Source organism: Carassius gibelio, chromosome B8 (genome assembly GCF_023724105.1).
Source record: "Carassius gibelio isolate Cgi1373 ecotype wild population from Czech Republic chromosome B8, carGib1.2-hapl.c, whole genome shotgun sequence".
NCBI lineage: Eukaryota > Metazoa > Chordata > Actinopteri > Cypriniformes > Cyprinidae > Carassius > Carassius gibelio.
Genome location: NC_068403.1, coordinates 19,150,183 through 19,173,863, shown reverse-complemented (window position 1 = coordinate 19,173,863; position 23,681 = coordinate 19,150,183). Strand labels below are relative to the sequence as shown.

At 37.5% G+C, this 23,681-nt stretch overlaps 1 protein-coding gene across 4 annotated transcripts; it reads left to right on the top strand.

Annotated features, from left to right (window-relative positions):
- Positions 1-2,403: 2,403 nt before the first annotated feature.
- LOC127963689 (calsenilin-like) lies at positions 2,404-18,224 on the top strand. 4 transcript variants are annotated; one of them, XM_052563735.1, is made up of 8 exons: positions 2,404-3,665; positions 14,971-15,095; positions 15,588-15,657; positions 15,782-15,852; positions 15,933-16,040; positions 16,151-16,255; positions 16,339-16,401; positions 17,136-18,224. In XM_052563735.1, exons 1-8 carry the CDS (start codon positions 3,563-3,565, stop codon positions 17,181-17,183), a joined length of 693 nt encoding a protein of 230 aa, XP_052419695.1. In that variant the 5' UTR covers positions 2,404-3,562; the 3' UTR covers positions 17,184-18,224. The 4 variants fall into 4 exon arrangements, with proteins under 4 accessions (XP_052419695.1, XP_052419692.1, XP_052419694.1 ...); XM_052563732.1 differs by having other exon boundaries at positions 2,406-3,665; positions 14,577-15,095; XM_052563734.1 differs by lacking the exon at positions 2,404-3,665 and adding an exon at positions 13,270-13,653.
- The last annotated feature ends 5,457 nt before the right edge of the window (positions 18,225-23,681 follow it).

The following is a 23,681-nucleotide window of genomic DNA, read 5'->3' as shown; positions in this document are numbered from 1 at the left end:
TTCAGCTAAACAATATGAAAAACTGAGGTGATTATTTTGGTCCCTCCAAAACACTATAGCCTGTTACTTTGACATTCTTACTCCATATGTTGAGTCAAATGCAAAAAAAAATTGGTGTTATCTTTGACTCTGAGCTTTGTCTTGAAAAGAAGATTAGCTCAGTTGTTTAAAATGGCTACTGTCAATTTAGAATAATTTCTTTAGACTTAAATCCACACTTTCCTTTCAAGGAAAAAATTATCACGGTTGGACTAATGTAATTCTTTATATGCCTTGGAACTCTCCAATCTACACTAGCATACAGTATTTGCAGATGGTCCAAAATGCAGTGGCCAGACTGTTAACTGGTGCAAAAAAATAAATAAATAATAATAATAATAATTAATCATATGACTCCAATTTTAGCTTTTCTTCATTGGCTTCCTGTCTCTTTTAGAATTCAGTTCAAAATTGTACTGATTGTTTTTAAAGCAAGGTATTGATATAGTATTTATACAGATATTCCCAGCACAAAAAAAATGTATAGTACAAAGAAAAAAGTCTACAGATTCCATCTGTGCCTATTATTGATGGTTATTTGATGAGTAGGCTTACTCTCAGTTACGTTTAAACTTCACTGGAAAATGGATAAATCCTTGGCTAATCAGAACTAATTAGTCATCTCTGATCAATGGAATGCCATCCCGGATCCCCTAGCATTGTTTGTTTCTTTTGTTGTAAAAGTAATTTTGTCATTACATTCCAGGATGTTTTTATCATTAAAAAGTCAATCCATCACACCTCATTAAAAGAGAGGAAGAGACAGAGAGAGCACTTCTGTCGGGTTTGAGGACTCCAAGAGCAGGGCCGTGTTGGCCTCAAGAGTGCTTATGTATTAGATAGAGGACCGTCTGCCATGTATCAGGTTTCATTTCTGTTCGTGCAGAGTTACTGAACATGTTAGAGGGGAAGTACTGTGTTTGCATACATTGAGGGATCGTTTTGCTAGACTATTCCTCCATAGTATTACTATTTCAGTTTGCTGTAAATGAATATTGCAGCACTGATGGACACTTCCAAATTTTTTCTGTTTGTCATCGGGAGTGCATCAGATCAATATTCTGAAAAACACCCGGTTTTAACACATGAAATGAAAAGAGAAGGACGGATTTGTTAAAATTACATTTTAAAAGAAAATCTGTGCTCTTTTCCAAGAATCTATGCCCAGCTTTCAGATTGTACCATTGTTTTTCTGATGCCTGTGTTCAGGTTCAGTGAGTTATGTTAGTCCATAGTGTCTTGTCAGCAAAAGCTTTGTGCTTGAGTTCCTATTAAGAAGTGTTCATCTTCTAATGGCATTACTGGAACCTGCCCCATTCTCCTAAAAGCTCAACATTAATTCCTATACACAACAAGCACTGATACTAGCCATAAATACAACAGCATAGTCAGAGCATGCATTATAATGGTGAAATTGAGGCACTGCAGCCATCATAATAGTAGGAAAAAAATTGGGTTTTTTTGTAATTACGTTTTTTATCTTCTGGAGAGTGCCTTTCATCTTGAAGTGTATTATTCTTTTAAGTATGACATTTCAAAAATTCAGATTTTCCCCAAAGATTACCATTACATTTCAAATATCTACACTGTAGCATCACTTTTCTTTTTTCAGTTCCTGTTTTCTTCTCTGACATTTATTATCTTTTAACTAGAAAAAGGAGTGGGGGGAGGGGGGTGAAAGAAGATGAGCGGATGCTGGCAGTAGAAACAGAGTTTGATCTCACCTTGTGTTTGGTTGACTTAAAGCTACCATTAAGACTTTATTGATTCCTTTATCTAACTGAGCTATTATAGCTCTCTCTTTTCTCCTCTCGCTAAACTATAAACAGGAAAACCCGTAAGCTAATGTTATCTCCTCTGTTTGTCCCAGTACAGTCCATGCAGAGGCCTTGCCTTGCATCAGGAAGAAGAGAAAGAAAGTGCTTCAGATGGAACAGATATGTGGGTGGATGGACGCTGGGAAATCGGTAGGAGAGGGCGTCCCTGGAATCTGATATCCCTAGTATCTCTCCCTCCCTCCTGCCTTCAGCCCTTTTTGGAAATGTGGCTTTTCCCCAAGTCCCCAGGCTGAAAGGAAGGAAGGAAAAGAGAGAGAGGGATTGTGGTCAGGGAAAAAGGACCAGTTCTCGCAAGGGTCTGACTTTGCAGTCAGGCGTAGTGAGGCTTGGAAAGTGAGTGATGAATAAAAGAAGGGATGGAGTGGTCATAGATGAGAAGAAAGGAAGAGATACAGAAGGAGGGGTGGGATGGACAGAGAGGTGAAGATAAACTGCCCACTGCAGATTATTACGGGACAAGAGAGGGCAAGAGAAGCAAGGGAGAGAGGGAGGGAGGGAGGGAGGGAAGGAGGGAGGAAGAACGTGAACTGTACAGTACAAGTTGAAAGAAGAGACAAAAGCACTTGATGCTGACGCTGATGAAACAGACGAGGGAAAAGATGAGGGCTCTTGACTGACGGCAGAACGGCAGACGAGAAACCGCATTCTTCAGGACCACTCCCAAGACGTATCGCTGAACTTAATGAGGCATTTGAAAGATTCGATGGGGTCCAACACTTGAAAACTTCAAGGGGATCTTGGCCACTTCGAGACGGATTCACCCGATCTGCGAAGGACTGATGTATATTTGCCACTGCCACAGGAAGTACCTTGTAGCTTCTTTGCAGATTTGCACCAACCTGAAGGCCTTCGACCGCTTTGGAGCAGGATTCGAGATGCCACCTCAGTGATTGTCGCAGTGACCGAGGCAGTGCCAGATGTTGATCCTGAATACTGTATAACTAAGTATTACTTTTACTTGGACAAATTATTCCAGTTTGAGGCACTAGGCTGCCCATTAGTCTCAAATTTCTGTGTCAACATCAACAAAACCCGGATTTAAAAGGCACTTAGGACTTGAAATGAAATATGATCATTTTAACAGCAAAATCCGTGCAGTGTGTCGGTTGCTTCCAAGTCTTAATTCCACATATGAATCCACTGAATGAATTTCCCTTCTCTTGTGCCTTCTGTCTCACACAGAAGCGTACACCTTTGGATCACCAATCTTGAATATAGCAGCGTCGCCACAGCACTTCTTCACAGCGGAGTTTGAAATGCTCTTGTCTGTTGTTGATGCTTGCAAATAACATTTGCGGCCCAGGATGGCTTTTACACATCTGGACTGTGTACAAGAACTGCAATCCAGCTCTTTATTTATGTGATGGGGCTTTCAAGAAGAATGACCTAACATGGAAACACTGACTCCTCTTCCCTTCTCCAAAATAAGTGTAACTAGACCGGACTCTTTTTTCCCATGCACACTGCTAGCTTTGACATTCTGACAAAAATATCCCCTGATTTTCCTTTGAAATATTCTTCTAAAGGAGCTAATGAAATTAATCTTTCTTTTTGAGACACACTGCATCTGGTGCCATGCTGTATCGGCCAGTTGGCTTTGTCCCGTGTTAGTACACACACTAGCACATTAACACTTCCAGTAATTCTAGAATTTCGCGTGCCAAGAGCCGTAAATCACCACAGTCATGGGTATTCAGGGAATGGAGCTGTTTGCCATCGGAGTGGTGATCATTCTGTTCGTGGCAGTTCTCAAACAGTTCGGCATTCTGGAGCCTATGTCACTTGAAGGTAAGGAGCATTCTAGAACTGAGGTCCTCCCCTTTGTTGTCATGGTGATATGCTTGACCAATGGGGCCCATGGGGCCAGGGTTGCGTCAGTTACATCTTGAAGAAAGAGATAATAAATCTGATGATTGTTCTCTAGTAATGTTGTGATGTTTGTGTTCACGTGAAGGAACGGTATTGTGCTTTTACAATACATTTGAAGGCATTAATACACGGTTCCTGTTGGGTTTTAGATGCTTGTGAGTTTTGGAAGTCATTGGTGTGAGAAAGTATGAAGCGTTTATGTACTGCAAAATTTATTTGTTAAAATTTGAATCCAAAATCTTGAATTTGATTTTTAAAAAGTTAATGGAATTACTGTATAGCTACTTAAATCGCTGATTAAATGTTATAAGACATTTTTTTATTGTTTAGGTTTATGCTTTGTGCTAGTATGTGATTTGTTTTGAACAAACAGTGCATCCAGATTTTCTTTTCCCTCAAACTTACTGAAAACGTTTTATTGGTGTCAGAAATACTGCATTCACTCTCTTCTTTTCTCACTCACACACTTTCTCTCTTTGAATCAAAACCCAGTCTAACATTACCCTTCATTCATTATGTATGCTGTATTGAACAGGCTTTCTTTACGGCTTCCTAAAAATGGGTCCGCTGGTCTTTGTACTGGGTCCTGAAGGGCATTGTCCATTTCCCTCTCACCCCTCATTTCATTACAAGATCATATCCGCCAATTATTTCTGATAGCACAGATCAGAGTCAGCACCTTCATACAGATGCACTTCCTGTGGAGTCACAAACTTGTGATTGGAAATATTTTTATTTTCTTCATTGTTCTTCACACTTTGTCTGTGGTCTGGTGGACGTGCCCAGTGTCATGTCACATCTTTGTTTTCTCAAATTACTTACTATATAGACATTAAGATTCGTGACAATTGGCCTGCGACAATGTGGAATACTTGGCATCTGTGTGCTGTTTTGTATATTCATATTTTTACTTGATTAATCTGGTTGTATTTTTGTTCAGTTTTCCATGGTCTTGATATTCTGTTTGACTTTCAGGAACAGAGGTGATTGGTCATTTTCTTCATTCAAAGCACAAGTGAAAAAAAAATGGCATTATTGAGATGTGCTTAAACATAAACAATGCAGTCTTATCAGTATACTGATAAAAATAAAACTTCATAGAGTCAAGCATATTTTTTCAATCATTATTTTGGTTTTAGGGTCTGGTCTTAGGTTATATCTTAGGTTTTCTTAATTATCGTTATTAAAATATTTGTCTTGTTTTCTAGTATAGATATATTATATCTAATATGATTTAAGTCAGTTTATTTTACAAGCAAAATTACTTAAGGTATTAAGTATTTTTTCTATGAAGCATTATAAAAATGTGTTAGTTCCCTTTCATTTTGTCACTCGCGATGTCACATCGGTGATGATGAATTGTGATATTGCTTCGATAGACCACTCTACTTAGAGTGTAAACTGAATGAGCCAGTACACTGTAATATAAAAACTCCATAACTACGGGAAGAAGGAGGCGTGAACCGGTGGACAATCAGATAACATTTTAATAATTCGAAATAAACACAAAACACAAATAAAGCCCAGGCCTGGTCCTCTCTCGTCCGTCACTGTTGTCGATTCCTGTTTTATATCCTTCCATCTCCTCCGTGGGACTCGAGACTTTTGGGTCGAGCAGGTGTCACTCATCTCCAATCACTCCTCCGGCCTCACTTTGTTCCCACGTCTCTCGGCCCCGCCCCACTCGTCACGTACACATTGACAAGTAATTATTGTATCCAGCTGCCACTGCTCACTGACACGTTCTGCTCAACTGTGTCTGCTGTAAACTATGAGTTCAACATGCTCTCGGAATCTTTGTGTGTTGGCGAGAAAGCACTTCAGTGGTGGTCATTCCAAAGTCGAGTTGGTTGCACACTTCAGGCTGCACTACCCCCTGTCGTGTTGCAAGCGGCCAATTCCCCTGTGAGCATCAGCACTAAAAGAGCATTTCCTAAAGAGCAAATTTCTCTAAAAGAGCTTCACGGGTGCATCTTTGTAAAGACGATGGTTTCACCCATTCATGTGCAGTCGTTACCTGGCAACAAATGATGGTCACGATCGCTGCCTCACGTGTCTGGGCATCAAGCACGCTGAGATGGCCTTCGTGGATGAGTCTGAGAAGTGTTTCCACTGCAGGAAGATGAACATCTCAGAGCTGCAAACCAGGCTCCGCTACCTTCGGAGTTCAGTTGCTGCTACCACAATCTGGGGCTCGTTCTGGCGGCCAACAGAAGAGAACCACTTCCAGCAGTAGCGCGGGTGGCCTTCTTTAAAGAGCTTAACAGCGGTCTCCAGTGGGTCTCCCCCCAACCATTTGTTGAACTCAGCATCAGAGGGAGAGCTGTCCGATAAAGACTCGACTGTGCTGCCACCCTATGGGACGGTGGCAAAGCCTGAATCAGATGGAGAGATGACAGCTATGCTTTCCCGGGCTGCTGAGAGGGCAGGGTTCGAGTGGAAATCTCCACCACGTCCGAGCCCTCGAGGCGGGATGACTGGTTTCTCAAGGTGGCTGCTCTGTTTCTCAGTTTGCTCAGTGTCCCCCCAAGTTCAGTGGTATCTTCTTCACTACAGTGAAAGCATCTAATGCCCCTGTTCTGCGGGTAGAGATCACATTCCTACTGGTGAAGGACGCGATAGAACTGGTCCCTCCAGCCGATATGAGGTCAGGGTTTAACAGCCCTTACTTCATTGTACCCAAGAAAGGTGGTGGATTACGGCCAATCTTGGATTTGAGACTTTTGAACCGGGCCCTTCATCGGCTACTGTTCAAGATGTTGATGCAGAAAAGTATCTAAGGGTGTGTCCGTCTCCGAGTTTGGTTTGCAGTGATTGACCTGAAGGAAGCATACTTTCATGTGTCACTCCTTCCACACCACAGACCATTTCTGCAGTTTTCATTCAAAGGACAGGCATGTCAGTATAAGGTCATGCTCTTCGGGCTGTCCCTGTCTCCCTGTGTCTTCACAAAAGTCGCAGAGGTGGATCTTGCTCCCCTCCGAGAGCAGGGTGTTTGCATCCTCTACTATCTAGATGGTTGACTCACCTGGTGCTCTGGCACCTCAGCCTGTTGGGCCTCCTGGTCAATGGGGAAAAGAGCAAACTCTCCCTGATGCAGAGGATCTATTTTTCGGTATGGAGTTGGATTCAGTTGAACAGATGGCGTGCCTCACAGAGGAACGTGTGCGGTTGGTGCTAGTCTTTTTGAATATATCCAAGGTCAGGACAGCGTTCCTACTGAAACCTTTTCAGAGGCTCCTGGGGCATATGGCGGCTGCAGCGGCACTTACACTGCTTGGCCTGTTACATATAAGGCTGCTCCAGCTCTGGCTTCATGGCAAAATCCTAAGGTGGGCGTGGAAGCGTGGCACTCACCGGGTCCAAGTTACACCGGCCTGTCACCAAACCCTCACCCCGTGGTCAGATCTTGCATTCCTCCGGGCAGGGGTGCCCCTAGAGCAGATCTCCAGGCATGCTGTGGTTCACATGGATGTCTCCACCATGGGCTGGGAGGTCATGTACAACAGGCATAAAGTCTCAGGGTTTTGGATGGGCCTGCAGCTGCATTGACGCATCAATTGCCTAGAGTTGTTATCAGTGTGCCTTGCCTAGAATCATCTCAAAGGTCGTTCAAGGCAAGCACGTGCTGGTCCAAAAGGACAACACAGCGTCCATTGCGTACATCAACCAAAAAGGAGTTGATGTACAAAGGACTTCCTTTGGAGTTGGAAGTTTCTGAAGTCACTTTGTGCACATTGGCAGATAGTTTTGCTGGTTTAAGCAAGTTTTGTGTATTTGGTGTAATGAAATGTGTTTATGCAGTTTAAGTTAAAAAAAAAAACACATTATTTCCCACATACTGTACAGTATTGTTTATCTGTTCTCTATGCCCCGCCTTTCTGAAATGCATTGATTTTTACAAAGCTCATCGGTCTGAAAAGTGAGGTATGCTGTGATTGGCCAGCTATCCAGTGCATTGTGATTGGCCGAAATATCTCAAGTGTGTGATGGAAATGTCACGCCCCTTACTATACTGTGATGTCATGTGTCCATAAGCGCAGAGACAACAATATTAACCCTTTGAGCAGTACGGTCCCACATATGGGTTTTAGAACGTTTAGTGACGTCCCATAACTGTCAAATTCAAACTGTGCCTTTGCGCTTTAGCTGGCACTAAGCCAGAGAGAGATGTGGAATGCTCTTTTCATATTATCACAACTATGCCGTGTTCTTAATTACATAATGTATATTTTAGGTTTCATACATTTAAATACACAGAAGTACTGGTAAAAAAATTACATTTGCAGTTTGAAAAATATACATGTCTATGGAAGCAACAATAACAATCCATTCAAATTTTATTTGTCGATGTGTTTTATTAATTTCAGGTACGCATTGTGTAAGTAACTATAAAGTTCACTTTATTCTTCACTCAGTTCACCGGCCACTTGTTACTTGTATTTCAGGAGAAACTTATGAATTCACGTGCTGCAAATCCGACTGACAGGACTGTCTGACTCTGAACTGCAGGATGAACAAACATGGCAGCACCCATCTCACATTACAGATCACAATCATGATAATTTAGAATGGTTTTTAAATGACAAAACACACTCATTTACACATATTTGTGAAAAGGAATATCAGATTGTTCATGACTTGATATGCAAGTTTGTGAATATTTTAAATAAAAAAGGAAGAACAAAATAAAAGCGACCAATTTCACCACTGAAAAGGTTAAAACTCATTATAAACGAGGCATTTGTTGCATCCAGTGGGGACATACAGTAATTACGGATTATAATGACAATACCAGGGGTTGTCAATTCCAGTCCTCACACACCCCAGCTCTGCATATTTTGTGGGTCTCTCTTTGTTAACACACCTGATTCAGATAATCAGCTCGTTAGAAGTGAGAAGTGAGCTCCGTGCATGAACTGTGTTGCCATTAACATGGTCCCTACACAAGGTGCGTTCCGTTCGACCGTAAGTGTACAGCGAAGTGGACTTCACAGAGTATTCTGCCATCTTAAGTGAGATTCCAATCCGAAGGGAGCGAACATGTTCAGTTCGAAGGGCACTGGGCACGGCACAGGGAATAAGGGAACATCGATACATCACTTCACAGGAAGTGGAGAGCGATTATTCCCCAACTGTCATTGCGCGCAGCACGTCATCACCAGTCAGAACGGCAGTCTTCGCTGTCTTCGTTCAAATTCATTACGGATTGTAAAAAGGTATGATAATGTAAAAGTGACTAGAAGCAGACGAGGCTCTGCCATTTTTCTTTATTTTACTTTATTTACCTCAGTGTTTACTATACGGCTGTGCGCGGGAAGAAGGCGCACAAGACTGCTATGCAATTATATGAGCATTTATTAAAAACACATATAGGCTATACAGTTAACCAAATAAAAGTTATTTTCATATTTGCAAGACAGCAGGGCTTCAATTCTGTTAATAGTCAAGTAATAGCAGCAATTGTCAATTAAAGTGTATAATAAACATATGTTTTTCATTATATAGTACTCAATGATTTTTTTATTGTATAGTGTACATATTTTAAATGTGATTGATTGTAAATAAAAATTAAAATATGAATGTAGTCTTATATATTTATATCATAATCTGTGCGACCCCATCGGTGACTTTCTTTGATTACGTTTACAGGGCGTTCCAAATGAGCGGTTATTGTCAGTGAAGTCCACTTCAACTGATATACCGTGCTCAGGGAGTAGGGAGCAGTGAACACTGTGTAGGGACCCTGTCGAATGGAACGCACCTACAATGTTCATTGCTCCCTACTCCCTGAGCAGGGAAAATCTGTTGTCGTTTACTTTTCAATTCAATTCAAGTTTATTTGTATAGCACTTTTTACAATACAAATCGTTACAAAGCATCTTTACAGAAAACTATGTTTCTACAATATTTAGTAGTAGCTTATGGTGGTGCCTGTCAGTTTGTGCACGTTTGACAGGATTTTTAGAAAAAAATAAATGAATACAAGACGTGGTCAGCTAGACGATGAACATTATTAATATCATTAATTAATAATTATATGATTCAGTCACACTTGTAGCAATAATTGTTAGTTCTGTTTGTTGATTCAGGGTTAGCATCATCTGAGGTCCTATGAGGGTCAGCATAGAAAAACATAGAAACAAAATAGAGACATCATTAGCATAGCTGCTGATCCAACAAACTAAAATTAGTTTAACCCAAGCTAATGAATAAAAATGCACATTTGATCAGACGTAACTACACACACAATTTAAGAGATACATTATTCGAATGCTTGGCGAAAGAGATGCGTTTGAGCGAAAGAGTGTGTCTGAACCCTGAACATTATCAGGAAGGCTATTCCAGAGTTTGGGAGCCAAATGTGAGAAAGCTCTACCTCCTTTAGTGGACTTTGCTATCCTAGGAACGACCAAAAGTCCAGCGTTTTGTGACCTTAGGGTGCCTGATGGGTTGTAGCATGGTAGAAGGCTAGTTAGGTACGCAGGAGCTAAACCATTTAGGGCCTTATAGGTAAGTAATGATAATTTGTAACTGATACGGAACTTAATAGGTAGCCAGTGCAGAGACTGTAAAATTGGGGTAATATGATCATATTTTCTTGACCTGGTAAGGACTCTAGCTGCTGCATTTTGGACTACCTGTAGCTTGTTTATTGACGAAGCAGGACAACCACCTAGAAGTGCATTACAATAGTCCAGTCTAGAGGTCATGAATGCATGAACTAGCTTTTCTGCATCAGAAACAGATAACATTTTTCATAGCTTGGCAATGTTTCTAAGATGGAAGAATGCAGTTTTTGTAACATTGGAAATATGATTTTCAAAAGACAAATTGCTGTCTAATATAACACCCAGATTTCTGACTGTAGAGGAAGTAACAGTACATCCATCTAGTTGCAGATTGTAATCTACAAGATTCTGTGTAGTGTTTTTTGGTCCAATAATTAATATCTCTGTCTTATCCGAATTTAATTGGAGAAAATTATTTGCCATCCAATCTTTTACATTTTTAACACACTCTGTTAGCTAAGATAATTGAGAAGTTTCACTTCACTTCAGAACATTAATTCGTGGGTTTGCGCTGCACAGCGTCTTCACAGACAGACAAGTGTGATGTCATATACCTCTGTAAATAAATACAACTTAAATTCAATCTCACACAAATCAATGCACTTTGAGTGGAACATATACACTTTTCTTTTATGCCAGAAATCACTAGGATATTAAGGAAAGATCATGTTCCATGAAGATATTTTGTAAATTTCTTACCATAAATATATCAAAACTTAATATTTGATTAGTAATTTGCATTGCTAAGTACTTCATTTGGACAATTTTAAAGGCGATTTTTTTGCACACTCAAGATTCCAGATTTTAAAATAATTGTATCTCGGCCAAATATTGTCACATTTCCTAACAAACCATACATCAGTGGAAAGCTTATTTATTTATTATCAGCTTTCATATTATGTATAAATCTCAATTTCAAAAAATTGACCCTTGACTTGTTTTGTGGTTCAGGGTCACATGTTTGGCTGGACTGGTTTGTGTATTTTTATGATGCTCTGACTTGAGCTGTCAGACTGGGAAATCAAGGTAGACCAGATAAAACCATGTAAGACCAGCAGTTTTAAAGGTTGGTTAACGCAGTTTTTTTTTTTTTTTTTTCAACAAGGCTATATGGTATAGGTGCTAACAGTATAGGCATAACACATCAGCTTTTATAACCATCAGTTATCAAACAAATACTTGATCATCTGGAAGTGTCTGAGAGCCTCCTGTAATCTACACGTAAATCTTCTTCCAGTACTGGCCCATGAGCCGGACCACCCAGCGGATCAGCAGGGGGCTATTTTTAGCTCAGTGGCATCACTTACTACATCTCTATCTATTCCTGAGAGGTGTATTTCAGGAGGGTGAAGTTTATTTTGGGCTTCTGCTTTTGTGAATCTAATACGTAATCAGAGACGCTTAAGTATTACTTTTGAAGGGAAGCTTGCGTAATGATCAATACGCGCCGGCTTTGTTTCATGAGAAGAATTTGACCTGTCAACTATTATTTTGTTCAACTTGCATGTTTCTGCTCATAGTTTAATGCAAATTGTCTACTGTGGTGCACCGCAGACGTGAAGCATCAGCCACCAGAGGGAGATGTTTCTTTATGATCTCAAACCAGGGAGGAACCAATGAGTGAAGTTTTGGCTGGTTGGCATGATTAGAAATTCTGGTTCTAAATTGGTCAAAAATGACATTTATGATGTTATATATGACATCTATTTCAAATAAATGCGTCCTTTGAACTTTCTATTAATTAGAGAATCAAAATGAAAAATGAAAGAAAAATAAATAAATGTTGTCACTGTTTACACAAAAATATTAAGTGGCACAACTGTATATAATAAAATAGTTTCTTGAGCAGCAAATCAGCAGATTCAAATGATTTCTGAAAGAGCCTGTGACACTGAAGACTGGAGTAAAGATGCTGAAAATTCAGCTTTGCAACACAGAAATAAATAATATTTTTCAGACAGAAGACAGCTATTTTAAATTAGAATACAATTTCACAGTATTACTATTTTTACTGGATTTTTTTATCAAATAAATGAAGCCTTGGTGAACAGAAGAGACTTCTTTCAAAACTATTTTTTTTTTAAATCCTATAGACCCCAATCTTTTGATCAGTAGTGTATATCAATTCATTATTATTATAATTAAAATGCATTTTTACAGACAAAATACCTTTTTTTGTTAAAATCATTTTCCTTTGTGAATTATTATTTTTTTTTTTATTTGCATACTTATTGGCACTTCAGGGTCCAAGTTCAAGACCCATTTGGATCATATTTGCTCTCTAATACTAAAGATGTATTAAACTTTGGCCTGTAAAATGCATTTGTGCTGTTTATGTAAACTGTAAACATCAGTCATCCTTTTGTAAGCATCATTAGTATCAATCCCCTTTGGAAACTCTTCAGTTCTTCGGTGCTAATGGTTTTGGCTGTCATAAATCTGGTCTGCATGACAAAATCTAAAGGATCACTCTTGGCAAGAGAGCACTGAATAACAATGCTGCCAGTAGGAGGATAAATGAAGAACAGTCTCTGTAGATCACGTCATATCACAAAGGCTGAAATACAGAGAGAACAATTAGTCGTGGGAAACTGGTTCACAAGACAAGGGAAGCAGGATTTAGGGCACCTTATGATCGTGCATCAGTTCCAACAACTTTAAATATTAAATGTCCATTCCAGACCAATCAAAGGCATAAAAACTTTGTACTTCCATTAGGGAAGCTTGATATGAACTGTATTCCTGAGGACCAAAATGTATGTACTACAAAATGATTTTGCTGCATTGACTCAGGTGGGACAAGGTGTCTGTCTTTTATCATCATGTCAAGTTGTGTCTAAATCTAATTGGGACAACCTTGTCTCCTGAGTGGGAGTTTTCTCAATTCCCTTTGAAAGTTGTGTCAGAGTGAACTTTTTAAATAGATGTGAGAAGAATAGAGGAATGAGAGAGGAGAGTTACCAAAGTCATTTTAGACATAAGGCTAAGACAAGATGATAAAAACATAAGATGTTTTTCTGGAGTTTTTTCCAGGTTTTTGTTTATTTTTTTATTTTTTTGAAAAGTGTAACAGATGTTTCTCGAAATCAGCCCATCTTTCTACCTCAATTACGTTATCGGCTTTCTAGGATACTTATGTTTCAATTATGAAGCTTGTGGAATTAACAGTCTAAAACTGGGCTGAGTTGGAAGAAGGAGACGCGTTGAGGGACAGTGTGTCAGGATGAGTGTGAGATGGGAGACAGAGGGGTTACAGACGGTGGGCATCGTCTGCCTGGTCATCATGTTTCTCAAACTCATGCATCTGCTTGGACTCATAGACATAACTGAGACAGGTGAGAGAAAGAGAGGGAAACTAGCAAACATCATTCCAGGGGTTGCTTAAAAATGTTGTTTATAGATGTTGTAGCCTACTTGTCTTATATTTACATGAGCTTAACACTGTATTTGCTGTTTTGGACAGGATCTGATCCGTGGCATTTCAGTCCAAATATCTAATCTTCCTTAAAATAAAATACATTTATTTGGGGGGCAAATTTGTATTTAATATTCAGAAAATGTATGCTGAATTTAGTTGTTGTATTTTTTTTCCAATATAACTATTTGTTTTTCTTGTTATGAGCATAAAACCCACTAAAGTTTGTTAGATTGAAGTTTAAAAGTTTTAATGAAATTGAATTTTAATTATTTATTTTATTAATACAAATTTTATCTTATTGTCATATACAGTTTTTGCTTCTTAAACACAATTTTGTTTAATTAAGGATGTTTGTGTATTTCTTTTTCTTTACTGGAAAACCAGTTTCGTTTAGTTGTTTATTTTTCCGTGTGTAACAATCAACAGCATTCCCGCTGGATTCCAGATTTTTTGGGGGTTCTTTAAGCTTTCAATGTCGGTTTAGAAATAGGTAACTTTTGTTCCCTGAAGCTTCACATGGTTATTAGCTCTTCTTTTACATTATTTATATACAATTATAGTATTTATTCACACTTTCAATTATTTTTATATTTTCCATTGAACTTTTAATGTAAGTTTTAGTCATTTTGTTTTGTGCTTTTGTCATAGCTTTAATAATTTTAGTACTTGCCAAAGTACAAAACTTGTCTACCTTTATTTTATTTTTATTTTTAGTGATTGCTCTGTTTTTTGTGGGATTTTTGGACTTGACCATTTCTCTCTCTTTCTCCTTTCACTCTCTCTGACCCTTTCTGTCCTTCTCGTTCCTCCCTTTCTCACTTTTTTTCTGTTTTTGTAAAGACGGTGAGTGTAAGCACCTGTCTAGTTTAGTCTCTTTTCTTTTTGTGGCATGCTTTCTTCATTATGTGATTGACTATACTAGCTCAATTCCACCAATTATAATGTCTGAACAGTAAGGAAACCCTAAAATGAGTCATTCACATTGAAAAAGAAAGAGTCACCCTGTCTATCAAACCTCCATTTCTTTCTCTTTCCTCTTTCTGCACATCTTTGACTTTAATGCTAACTCTTTTGCTTTTACTCCCCTTTTTCTTCCTCTTTCTCTCCTCGCAACTGCTGTCTCCCCCTTTGAAATGCTCTCACACCCCATCCCGTCCTGCATGCCATCAACTCACCCCGTTCCTGACCCCTTCCCCCTCTTCCTCTCTCTTTTTCTGCTCTTTCTCTCCCATAGACAGCAGTGACAGTGAGCTGGAGCTGTCCACGGTGCGACATCAGCCCGAGGGTCTGGAGCAGCTGCAGGCTCAGACCAAATTCACCAAGAAGGAGCTGCAGTCCCTTTATAGGGGCTTCAAAAACGTGAGTATCTGTTGAAGAGAGTGGACAAATAAGGATTCAAGTTGAGTTAATGTTTGTGCTCAGTTGTTTTCTTTCTTTTTTTGCGGTGGGTCAAATATCGAGACTGTGTTGCATAGTAAGATTTTGGTACTTTTGCTATAATTTTAAAAGATTGTTATAAAAAATAAAAGCTTTACGTTGGACATTAAATTTCATTTAATTTTCAACCATTTTATTGTCCACCAGGTGAAAACTCAACCCAATTGCAAAACATTGGTAGTATTTTAATTATTCATTAAAAAAAGGGATACAGTTTATCTTTAATGAGGAGCTTTGGGGTTGGAGATGTTGTTCTTTCTGTTTGTTTCAGCAGGTGTGTACTATATAGGACAGAAAATTAGCACATTTCACTTATTTAAAGCGTTCATGAGCTGCCGATCTGGCACAGTGAGAATTAGTCCATTATCTGTGTAATGAAATGTTTAATTAGATGTGCCTCTCTTTCCATTTAAGGAGTGCCCAAGTGGTTTGGTTGATGAGGAAACTTTCAAGACCATCTACTCTCAGTTCTTTCCCCAAGGGGGTAAATACATGTTTTTTTTTTTTTTTTTTTCACTAAACCAGTAAATATGTTTATTGGTTTTGCACGAGTTGTGATTTGGGGCTAATTGGACTAATTAGTCTGTTTTTTTTATTTTTCTCCTCAGATGCCACCACATATGCGCACTTCTTGTTTAATGCGTTTGATCTCGATAGAAATGGCTCAATTCGTTTTGAGGTGAGAATATCCTTAATCACAGCTTTTTTTTTTGTTATCACCCTCATTTTTTTCATTGTCTTCATTGCTCTCTATGACAGGACTTTGTGATTGGTCTGTCTGTGTTGTTGAGAGGATCTGTCACTGAAAAGCTCAATTGGGCTTTCAACCTTTATGACATCAACAAGGATGGATACATCACTAAAGAGGTTCTTCTTAAACTTTTATGTTCTAATGCACCAGAGGCTTCTTCACTGATTCTTTAGTAAAGCAGACTCAAATAGTAATAAGTGACGTGTGTGTGTGTGTGTGTGTGTAGGAGATGCTGTTAATCATGAAGTCAATCTATGACATGATGGGCAGGTACACTTACCCCAGTGTGCGAGATGAAGCTCCATCTGAACATGTGGAAAAGTTCTTCCAGGTATCAGTGGAAAGCACATTTATATAAAGACATAAAAACAATCATACCAGAGTATCTTCTACACTTACTGCATTTTCTTATAGAAAATGGACAGAAATCGAGATGGTGTGGTCACTATTGAGGAGTTTATTGAGACCTGTCAGAAAGTAAGTTGAAATCAGTGTTTACTCACAAATGTCGGTGTAAATGGTTTGAAACGACATTCTTAAATAAATGATTGCATTCAGTTAAATGTAAAATGTATATATATTGTTTGTAAGCAACATTCTTTAAATTGTCATATTCAATTCAATGTTAAATTTCAAGAATAGTAAAAAAAAAAAAAGTTTTAATGTTTGATGTGAAAATTTACAAGAATTGCTCATAAAATGCATATGTATCACCTTTAGATTAATGCAAAGTCTTAAATACATTATATAACTATTTTTATGTTAATTATCCCATTTAATTAAATAAAAAAGTCAATAGTTTGTAAAACCATAAATAAACACAATACAAACCTTTACATCAACTGCTCTTAAAATCATTCTTCTGTAAATCATTACATTTAATTCAGTGCAAAAATATTCAAATAGTTTGTGAAACAGTTTTTATGGAAATGATCACGTTTAAATAAATGTCCAAATTACATAAACAGAAATAAACAGTAAAAAATTACATAAAATGTACACCCATTTTAAAATAATCACATTGTATTCAATGCAAAACTAAATTTAAATAGTTTGTAAATCCATAATTTATTACAATAATTTCAAATGTGAATTTTCATAAAACAATGACTGAGTGAATGAGAATTGATAACTATGCGAATGATAACTAAGGTTAAGGTTGATGCCGACTATTTCAAACGGTCATAACTGATTCCTCTTCTGCTTTCCAGGACGAAAACATCATGAACTCCATGCAGCTTTTTGAAAATGTGATTTAGGACAGGAGTGGAGTGATCTAAAGCTAAAACAGCCCTCAATGTCCCAATCCAGTTCTCTCCACATGTCTATATACCAAACTAGCACAGCAGTCACTCTCTGTCTTGTCCTGTAGCACTACTCCCATGCCTGCTGCACTCCGTAGAATCCTATAGACCAACACATAGCCTACAGTATGGCATCACAGTGTGTGCTTCACAGCAGGACTGCTTTTAAAAAGAAAAGCCTGGACGGCCGGGATCCTTCTAGTTGCTAAATACTGGCAACCATGTGGTGGAACTTTCTGAACCGAATCAATAAATTAAGTAACAAAGCCACGTTTTGTATCACTGGTTGATGGATTCCAATGGGCTCTCTGACGTCCATATAAAAACCATCACCGCTCTGGACTGCTTTCTTCTGCCTTACGAATGAGGGACATTACAAGACTCAGTCTCAACCTTCCAGATACCATAGTTTGAAGGAGAGTACAGTAACTATGGATTTCAAGGGACCCAAAGGAGCGTCTAGCACCAATGACGATTTGAAGCACACCAGAGACTACTCACCAAAAGAACAGAATTAATGTGATTAAAACCGGCCTGAAGCATGCCTGTCCAAATATGTGAGATAATTGTGATTTTCTTGCATGGAGACTGACTAAGTTGTACATTTTCTTCCTTGTAAGCCAGTAACCCACAGAAGACTGTAAGCAAACTAAAGCAACTGTATGCGTGAAGTTAGTGTACCAGTGTTTATAAGTTCTGCTCAAAGCTGTATTGCACATATCAGTGGGGCCAGGATGATTTGTTTGGTCGTGTTTGATTCTTGCACAGAAATGGGGTATATTCAAAGTTATATTTACAGTGTAGGCATTTTAGAAGTAGAGAAGTAAGTGTTTTATTTTCAGGAATGTATTTATTTGTCAGGAGATGTCTAATGGAATGCAGGGTTTGGGCATGAACGGACATGTCCTGGTTATTAAAATTGTGGTTTAAAAGTTTTATTATTATGCTCATTAAAAAATAATAATAATAATATTAATTTGGATATATATGGATATATATGGATATATATATGGATATATATATATATATATATATATATATATATATATATATATATATATATATATATATATATATATATATATTTTTTTTTTTTTTTTTTTTTTTTTTTTTTTTTTTTTTTTTTTTTTGAAACAGACTGAGATATATACTGTACCATATGTTTATATTTATTTTTTGCTTTTGGCCATGGTTTGTAAAGGTTACATATTATTTCATTAAGTACAGTACACAATGTGCAACCGTGGGAATCTCCTTGTTATTATCAGGAATATGGATAGCTTTTATTTGGGGATGCTGGGAAACTATTTCTCATCTATGAAGGAACAAATACTATGATGAAGGTGAAGTTAAAGATTCAAAGTTAATTAAAAGTCTGTTTTCAATTCACTTTCAGTAGCAACATCTAAATTACCTAAAAGCTCTTATTTATTTATTTATTTATTCTTTGTTTATTTGGTTGGAACAGTTTAATGTAGATCCGATGAATAAAAGATGCACTACTCTTGATCAAAACCAGTGTGTTTCTGTTAATGTTAGTGACACTATGTACAAGTAATGTAAACGGAATAATTTTCTAAGTAACTGGTAAAGTAATGCATTACTTTTCAGTGGTTATCAACAGTGGTTCTAAACCAGAAGACTGGAGCAAACTAAGTAATCATTTTTTTTAAATGTAAAACTTTAAAATTAAAATGAAAAAGAAAAAGAAATGAATTTAAAATATTAACAAAAACTAAAAATAACACTGCTTAAAAGTATTTAAAATAATAAATTGTTAGTATTACTGATATTACTGAAAATATAATATTAAATGAAAAAATTATATTTTAAAAGAATCTACAATTTTATAAAAAAAAAAATAAAGATGTTTACATGTCATGCTGGAAGTTTGACATTGAGAGTCACTGATTGACAGCAAGTGCTTTGCTTGCAGGCCACTCTTAAATGAACTGTGTGTGTGTGTGTGTGTGTGTGTGTGTGTGTGTGTGTGTGTGTGTGTGTGTGTGTGTGTGTGTGTGTGTGTGTGTGTGTGTGTGTGTGTGTGTGTGTGTGTGTGTGCTCTTGTTTTTGTGACATATCAGGACACAACTCTGTATAACGACATGGGTATGACACAGATATTACAAGGAGAGGGAGACTTATGAGGACATAACCCATGTCCCAATTTTTCAAAACGCTTATAAATCATACAGAATTTTTTTTTTTTTTTTTTTTTGAGAAAGTAAAAATGCACAAAGTTTCCTGTGAGGGTTAGGGTTAGGTGTAGGGTTGGTGTAGGGCCATAGAATATACAGTTTGTACAGTATAAAAACCATTACGCCTATGGGATGTCCCCATTTTTCACAAAAACAAACGTGTGTGTGTGTGTGTGTGTGTGTGAATAGAGATCAGAAAGGTGCCAGTTATTATAAGACAGTTAAATCCATAACAATAATGGAAACTGCACCCAAGCAAACATGAAAAGATATGCACCTTAAGACGGTGATCTGAAACTAAATATCTGTGGGTATGACTGTGAATGTTTTTACACAGAATATCACGTCCTTACAGAAATTCTTATCCCCATTTGCTATGTTTATAGAAGCCTGTGTGTGATCTGATTCATGCTGGAGACATGTCTCCATTCTGTTTGCTTTGGGTGGCTGACTAGGGAATACAATCTTTTCTACTCTCTGTACTTTCCACCTTACTCTCAAGTATCTTTTCTATTGGTTGTTGTTTATCTTCACATTTCCCATGACATCTTCCATCTCAGATGTCTATCTTATCACAGCTTCTATGTGATTCCTGGAAATGTCAGGTAAAAGAACAAAGTATTAACCCATGTAAAATCTGACTGAGGCCCATAGACCCACTAACCTACATCCATCAATTAGCATTAGATTAGCTACTGATCCAGGACATGAGCTCTTAAATAAGCAGGAAGAAGTGAAGTCAATGTTGTCTAGTACTTGTTCGTGTATTATGAAAGCACTACAGCTAAATGGGATTATTTCTCCCATCTGTTCAGGTCTGCCTCTCACCTGCTTCTATTTCAAGGAGTGACTTCACTTCCTGTGTGCATATCTGACCAGAAATACATTTATTGATTTATGCCATTTTTAGTTTAAGTGCAGATAAATAAATTAAGGAATAGGCAATCGACGTATGTTGTTGTCCTGTGTCATCATGTGAATGTATGATTATAAGCAGGGTGTGATTTGTAAAAAAAAAAAAAAAAAAAAAATGGGGAATATAAGAGAGAAGAACATACAAATTAAACAATGTCAAACATGGCCCACAAACCTCAGCTCAGGCCCTGCGCGAGCCCCTATCAGGGACGTGCAGGGGCTCAGACGCTGAATATATCAGGGGGTATGCGTTATTGATAAAAAATATATATATGCATATACAAATGCATTAATACTGTTTTGATATTTTAAACACAACCTTGAATACTGATATTAGAAATTGTATTTAAAAAAAGATGTGAAACTGAAAACTGCCAGCAGGTGGCAGCAAGTCACTGTTAATAAGTGAGTCATTGCGATTGAACCGAGTCATTTTAATTGTTGATACATTCAGGAACAAAACAGCTTCATGTTGCTCAGAGACTCAAATTGTTATTTTATATATATATATATATATATATATATACACAGTACAGACCAAAAGTTTGGAAACATTACTATTTTTTATGTTTTTGAAAGAAGTTTCTTCTGCTCATCAAGCCTGCATTTATTTGATCAAAAATACAGGGAAAAAAATGTAATATTGTGATATATTATTACAATTTAAAATAATTGTTTTTAAATGTATTATACTTTAAATGATCATTTATTTCTGTGATGTAACGCTGAATTTTTAGGATCATTATCACATGATCCTTTAGAAATCATTATAATATGATGATTCATTATCAAAGTTGGAAACAGTTCTGCTGCTTAATATTTTTTCAGAACATGTGATACTTTTTAGGATACTTTGATGAATTAAAGTAAAAAAAAAAAAAAGAAGAAGAAGCTGTTTTTAAAATATAAATATTTTGTAATAACAATATACACTACTGGTCAGTAATTTGGGGTCAGTATTTTTATAAAATCAATACTTTTGTTCAGCAAGGATGTGTTAAATTGATAAAAAGTGATAGTAAAGAAAATGTATTATTAGAATATATATCATTAAATAAAAATTTATTTTGAACAAATGCAGTTCTTTTTAACATTTTATTCATCAAATATATTAGACAGCAGAACTGTTTCCAACACTCATAATAAATCAGAATATTAGAATGATTTCTAAAGGATCATGTGATAGACTGGATGTTACATGTGACACTGAAGGCTGGAGTAATGATGCTGAAAATTCAGCTTTGCATCACAGGAATAAATTATTTTTTAAAAGTATATTCTAATAGAAAACTATTATTTTAAGTTGGAATAATATTTCACAATGTTACGTTTTTTTCTGTATTTTTGATCAAATAAATGCAGGCTTGATCAGCAGAAGGAACTTCTTTCAAAAACATTAAAAATAGTAATATTTCCAAACATTTGGTCTGTACTGTGTGTGTGTATATATATATATATATATATATATATACATTCATACATGTAATCATGCGGTTTTTGGTGAAAAAAAACGTCAGTCTTCGCGTGATACTGATTAGCTATATGAAATGACCCCCCCACCCACTTTGACTTCTGTGATGATTCTAAATGCATTTTCATAAACTGAATCATGCAGTGAAAGGATGGGCACAGGTAGCTTAGTCTTTTGTTTATCACCACTTACCTCCACTGTCACAGAGTCTGGTTTGTGTTCCCTGGGTAACCACTAGATGTCCTCATTCCCCACTATCCCTGTCTCCTCATTGCACTCAGCTATCCCTGTTCATTAATCATTGCACACAGTCTGTTCCCCATTAGCATCTTCATTTCCCTGTGTATATATATACCCTGTCTGTTTTAGTTTGTGTTACCAGTCCTTGTAGTTATCACGCCACTTCTAAGTCCTGTTCTTGCCCGTTTGTTTTGTGGATGTTTATGTTTGATTTGCCACTTTGGTTTTGACCCCTGCCTGGACTGGATTACGATTTGGATTACCCTAATAAAGGCTTACTACATTTGGATCCACCTGTCCTCTGTTCTTGTGTGGGGATTGTGACATCCACACTAACACAAACATAACTGGAAAGACAGAGGGATTCGCTTCTGCGGCTCTGTCTGTCTGTGATGTGATGTGCCGATCAAGTGTGATCAGGCATCGATTCGGAACTCGACAGAGTCTCAACCACGGTCTCAACATTTCCTGACTCGACCCGATATCTGGAATTTTGGGAAAGATGTGCGCAAACAGAAACACACACACACATGCACATATAAACATATCCCAGACAGCATTATAGTGTTGGCCCAGATCTGGCCCACATCTGGTCCGCGTGAAATCCATTCGGACTGGATCTGGGCAGAAACTGCTTGCTGTCTGGGATATAATTAATTTATACAATAAATAAATAAATACATAAATTAAATCAAATAAAACATGCCTGCACCCCACCAGTGATGGTCCTGTCCGTGTTCGTTACCACCAATAATAAAATTAAACAACATAATAAAAACGACTGCAAGTTTGTTTATTCAGTGCTGCTGTTGTAAGCCTGTGTTCAACTGTTCAGTGATCTGTCGAGTCAGTGGTGTTCTGCTCGATCTTAAACCCTTCATTGAGAGCTTAGCAAAACCCCTAAAACATTTCCACAACAAACACTGCTTCTTCTGTGTCTTCAATGGCCCTCTGTTGAAGAACAATAACTGTCACTCAGCGACCTCACTGTATGTATAATTTGTTTTGTAATGATATTTGGTAATGATGATATTGAAAAACAAGGCTATATTTAAATGTTATTTCATGTCATTATGCAGCGGTTACTGAATGCAGGTCAATTAAGTAATGGCGCGCAGTACCGCCTGAAGACCGGAAGGGGGCGCCGAGAAACGCACTGAGAGCGCCTAAAAAGCTTTGTATTTAAAATATTATTATTTATTTGTAAATTGTTTTGAATGTGTTTTTAATTAATTTAAATATTTGTACATATATTTGAGGTCTCTTTCCTCAACCTCTAACTTTTGGGTTGTTATTTGTATATTATGTGTTGTAAATATGTCTGTTCAATACTAAAAAAAAAAAAAAAAAAGAGAGAGAGAGATTCAAAACCATAGACGGTAAAAGAAAACAGACTGGCGGCGCCATTTTTACTGTTAAAGCAGCACATCGGAGGAAATGGGAGTCCTGTGAGGCGATAGGGGGCGTGTGAAGAGGCTGTATTGAGCGGGCTTGTGAAATCACATGGTCAGAAACGACACCGGCAAGAGAGATGACTGGGACGTTGCGTCAAAGCATGTGAACAATTCTATTGGCCGAAAATCACCAGAAGGCGGGGTTTATCAGCGTTCCGACGTCAGAGTTTGTTTT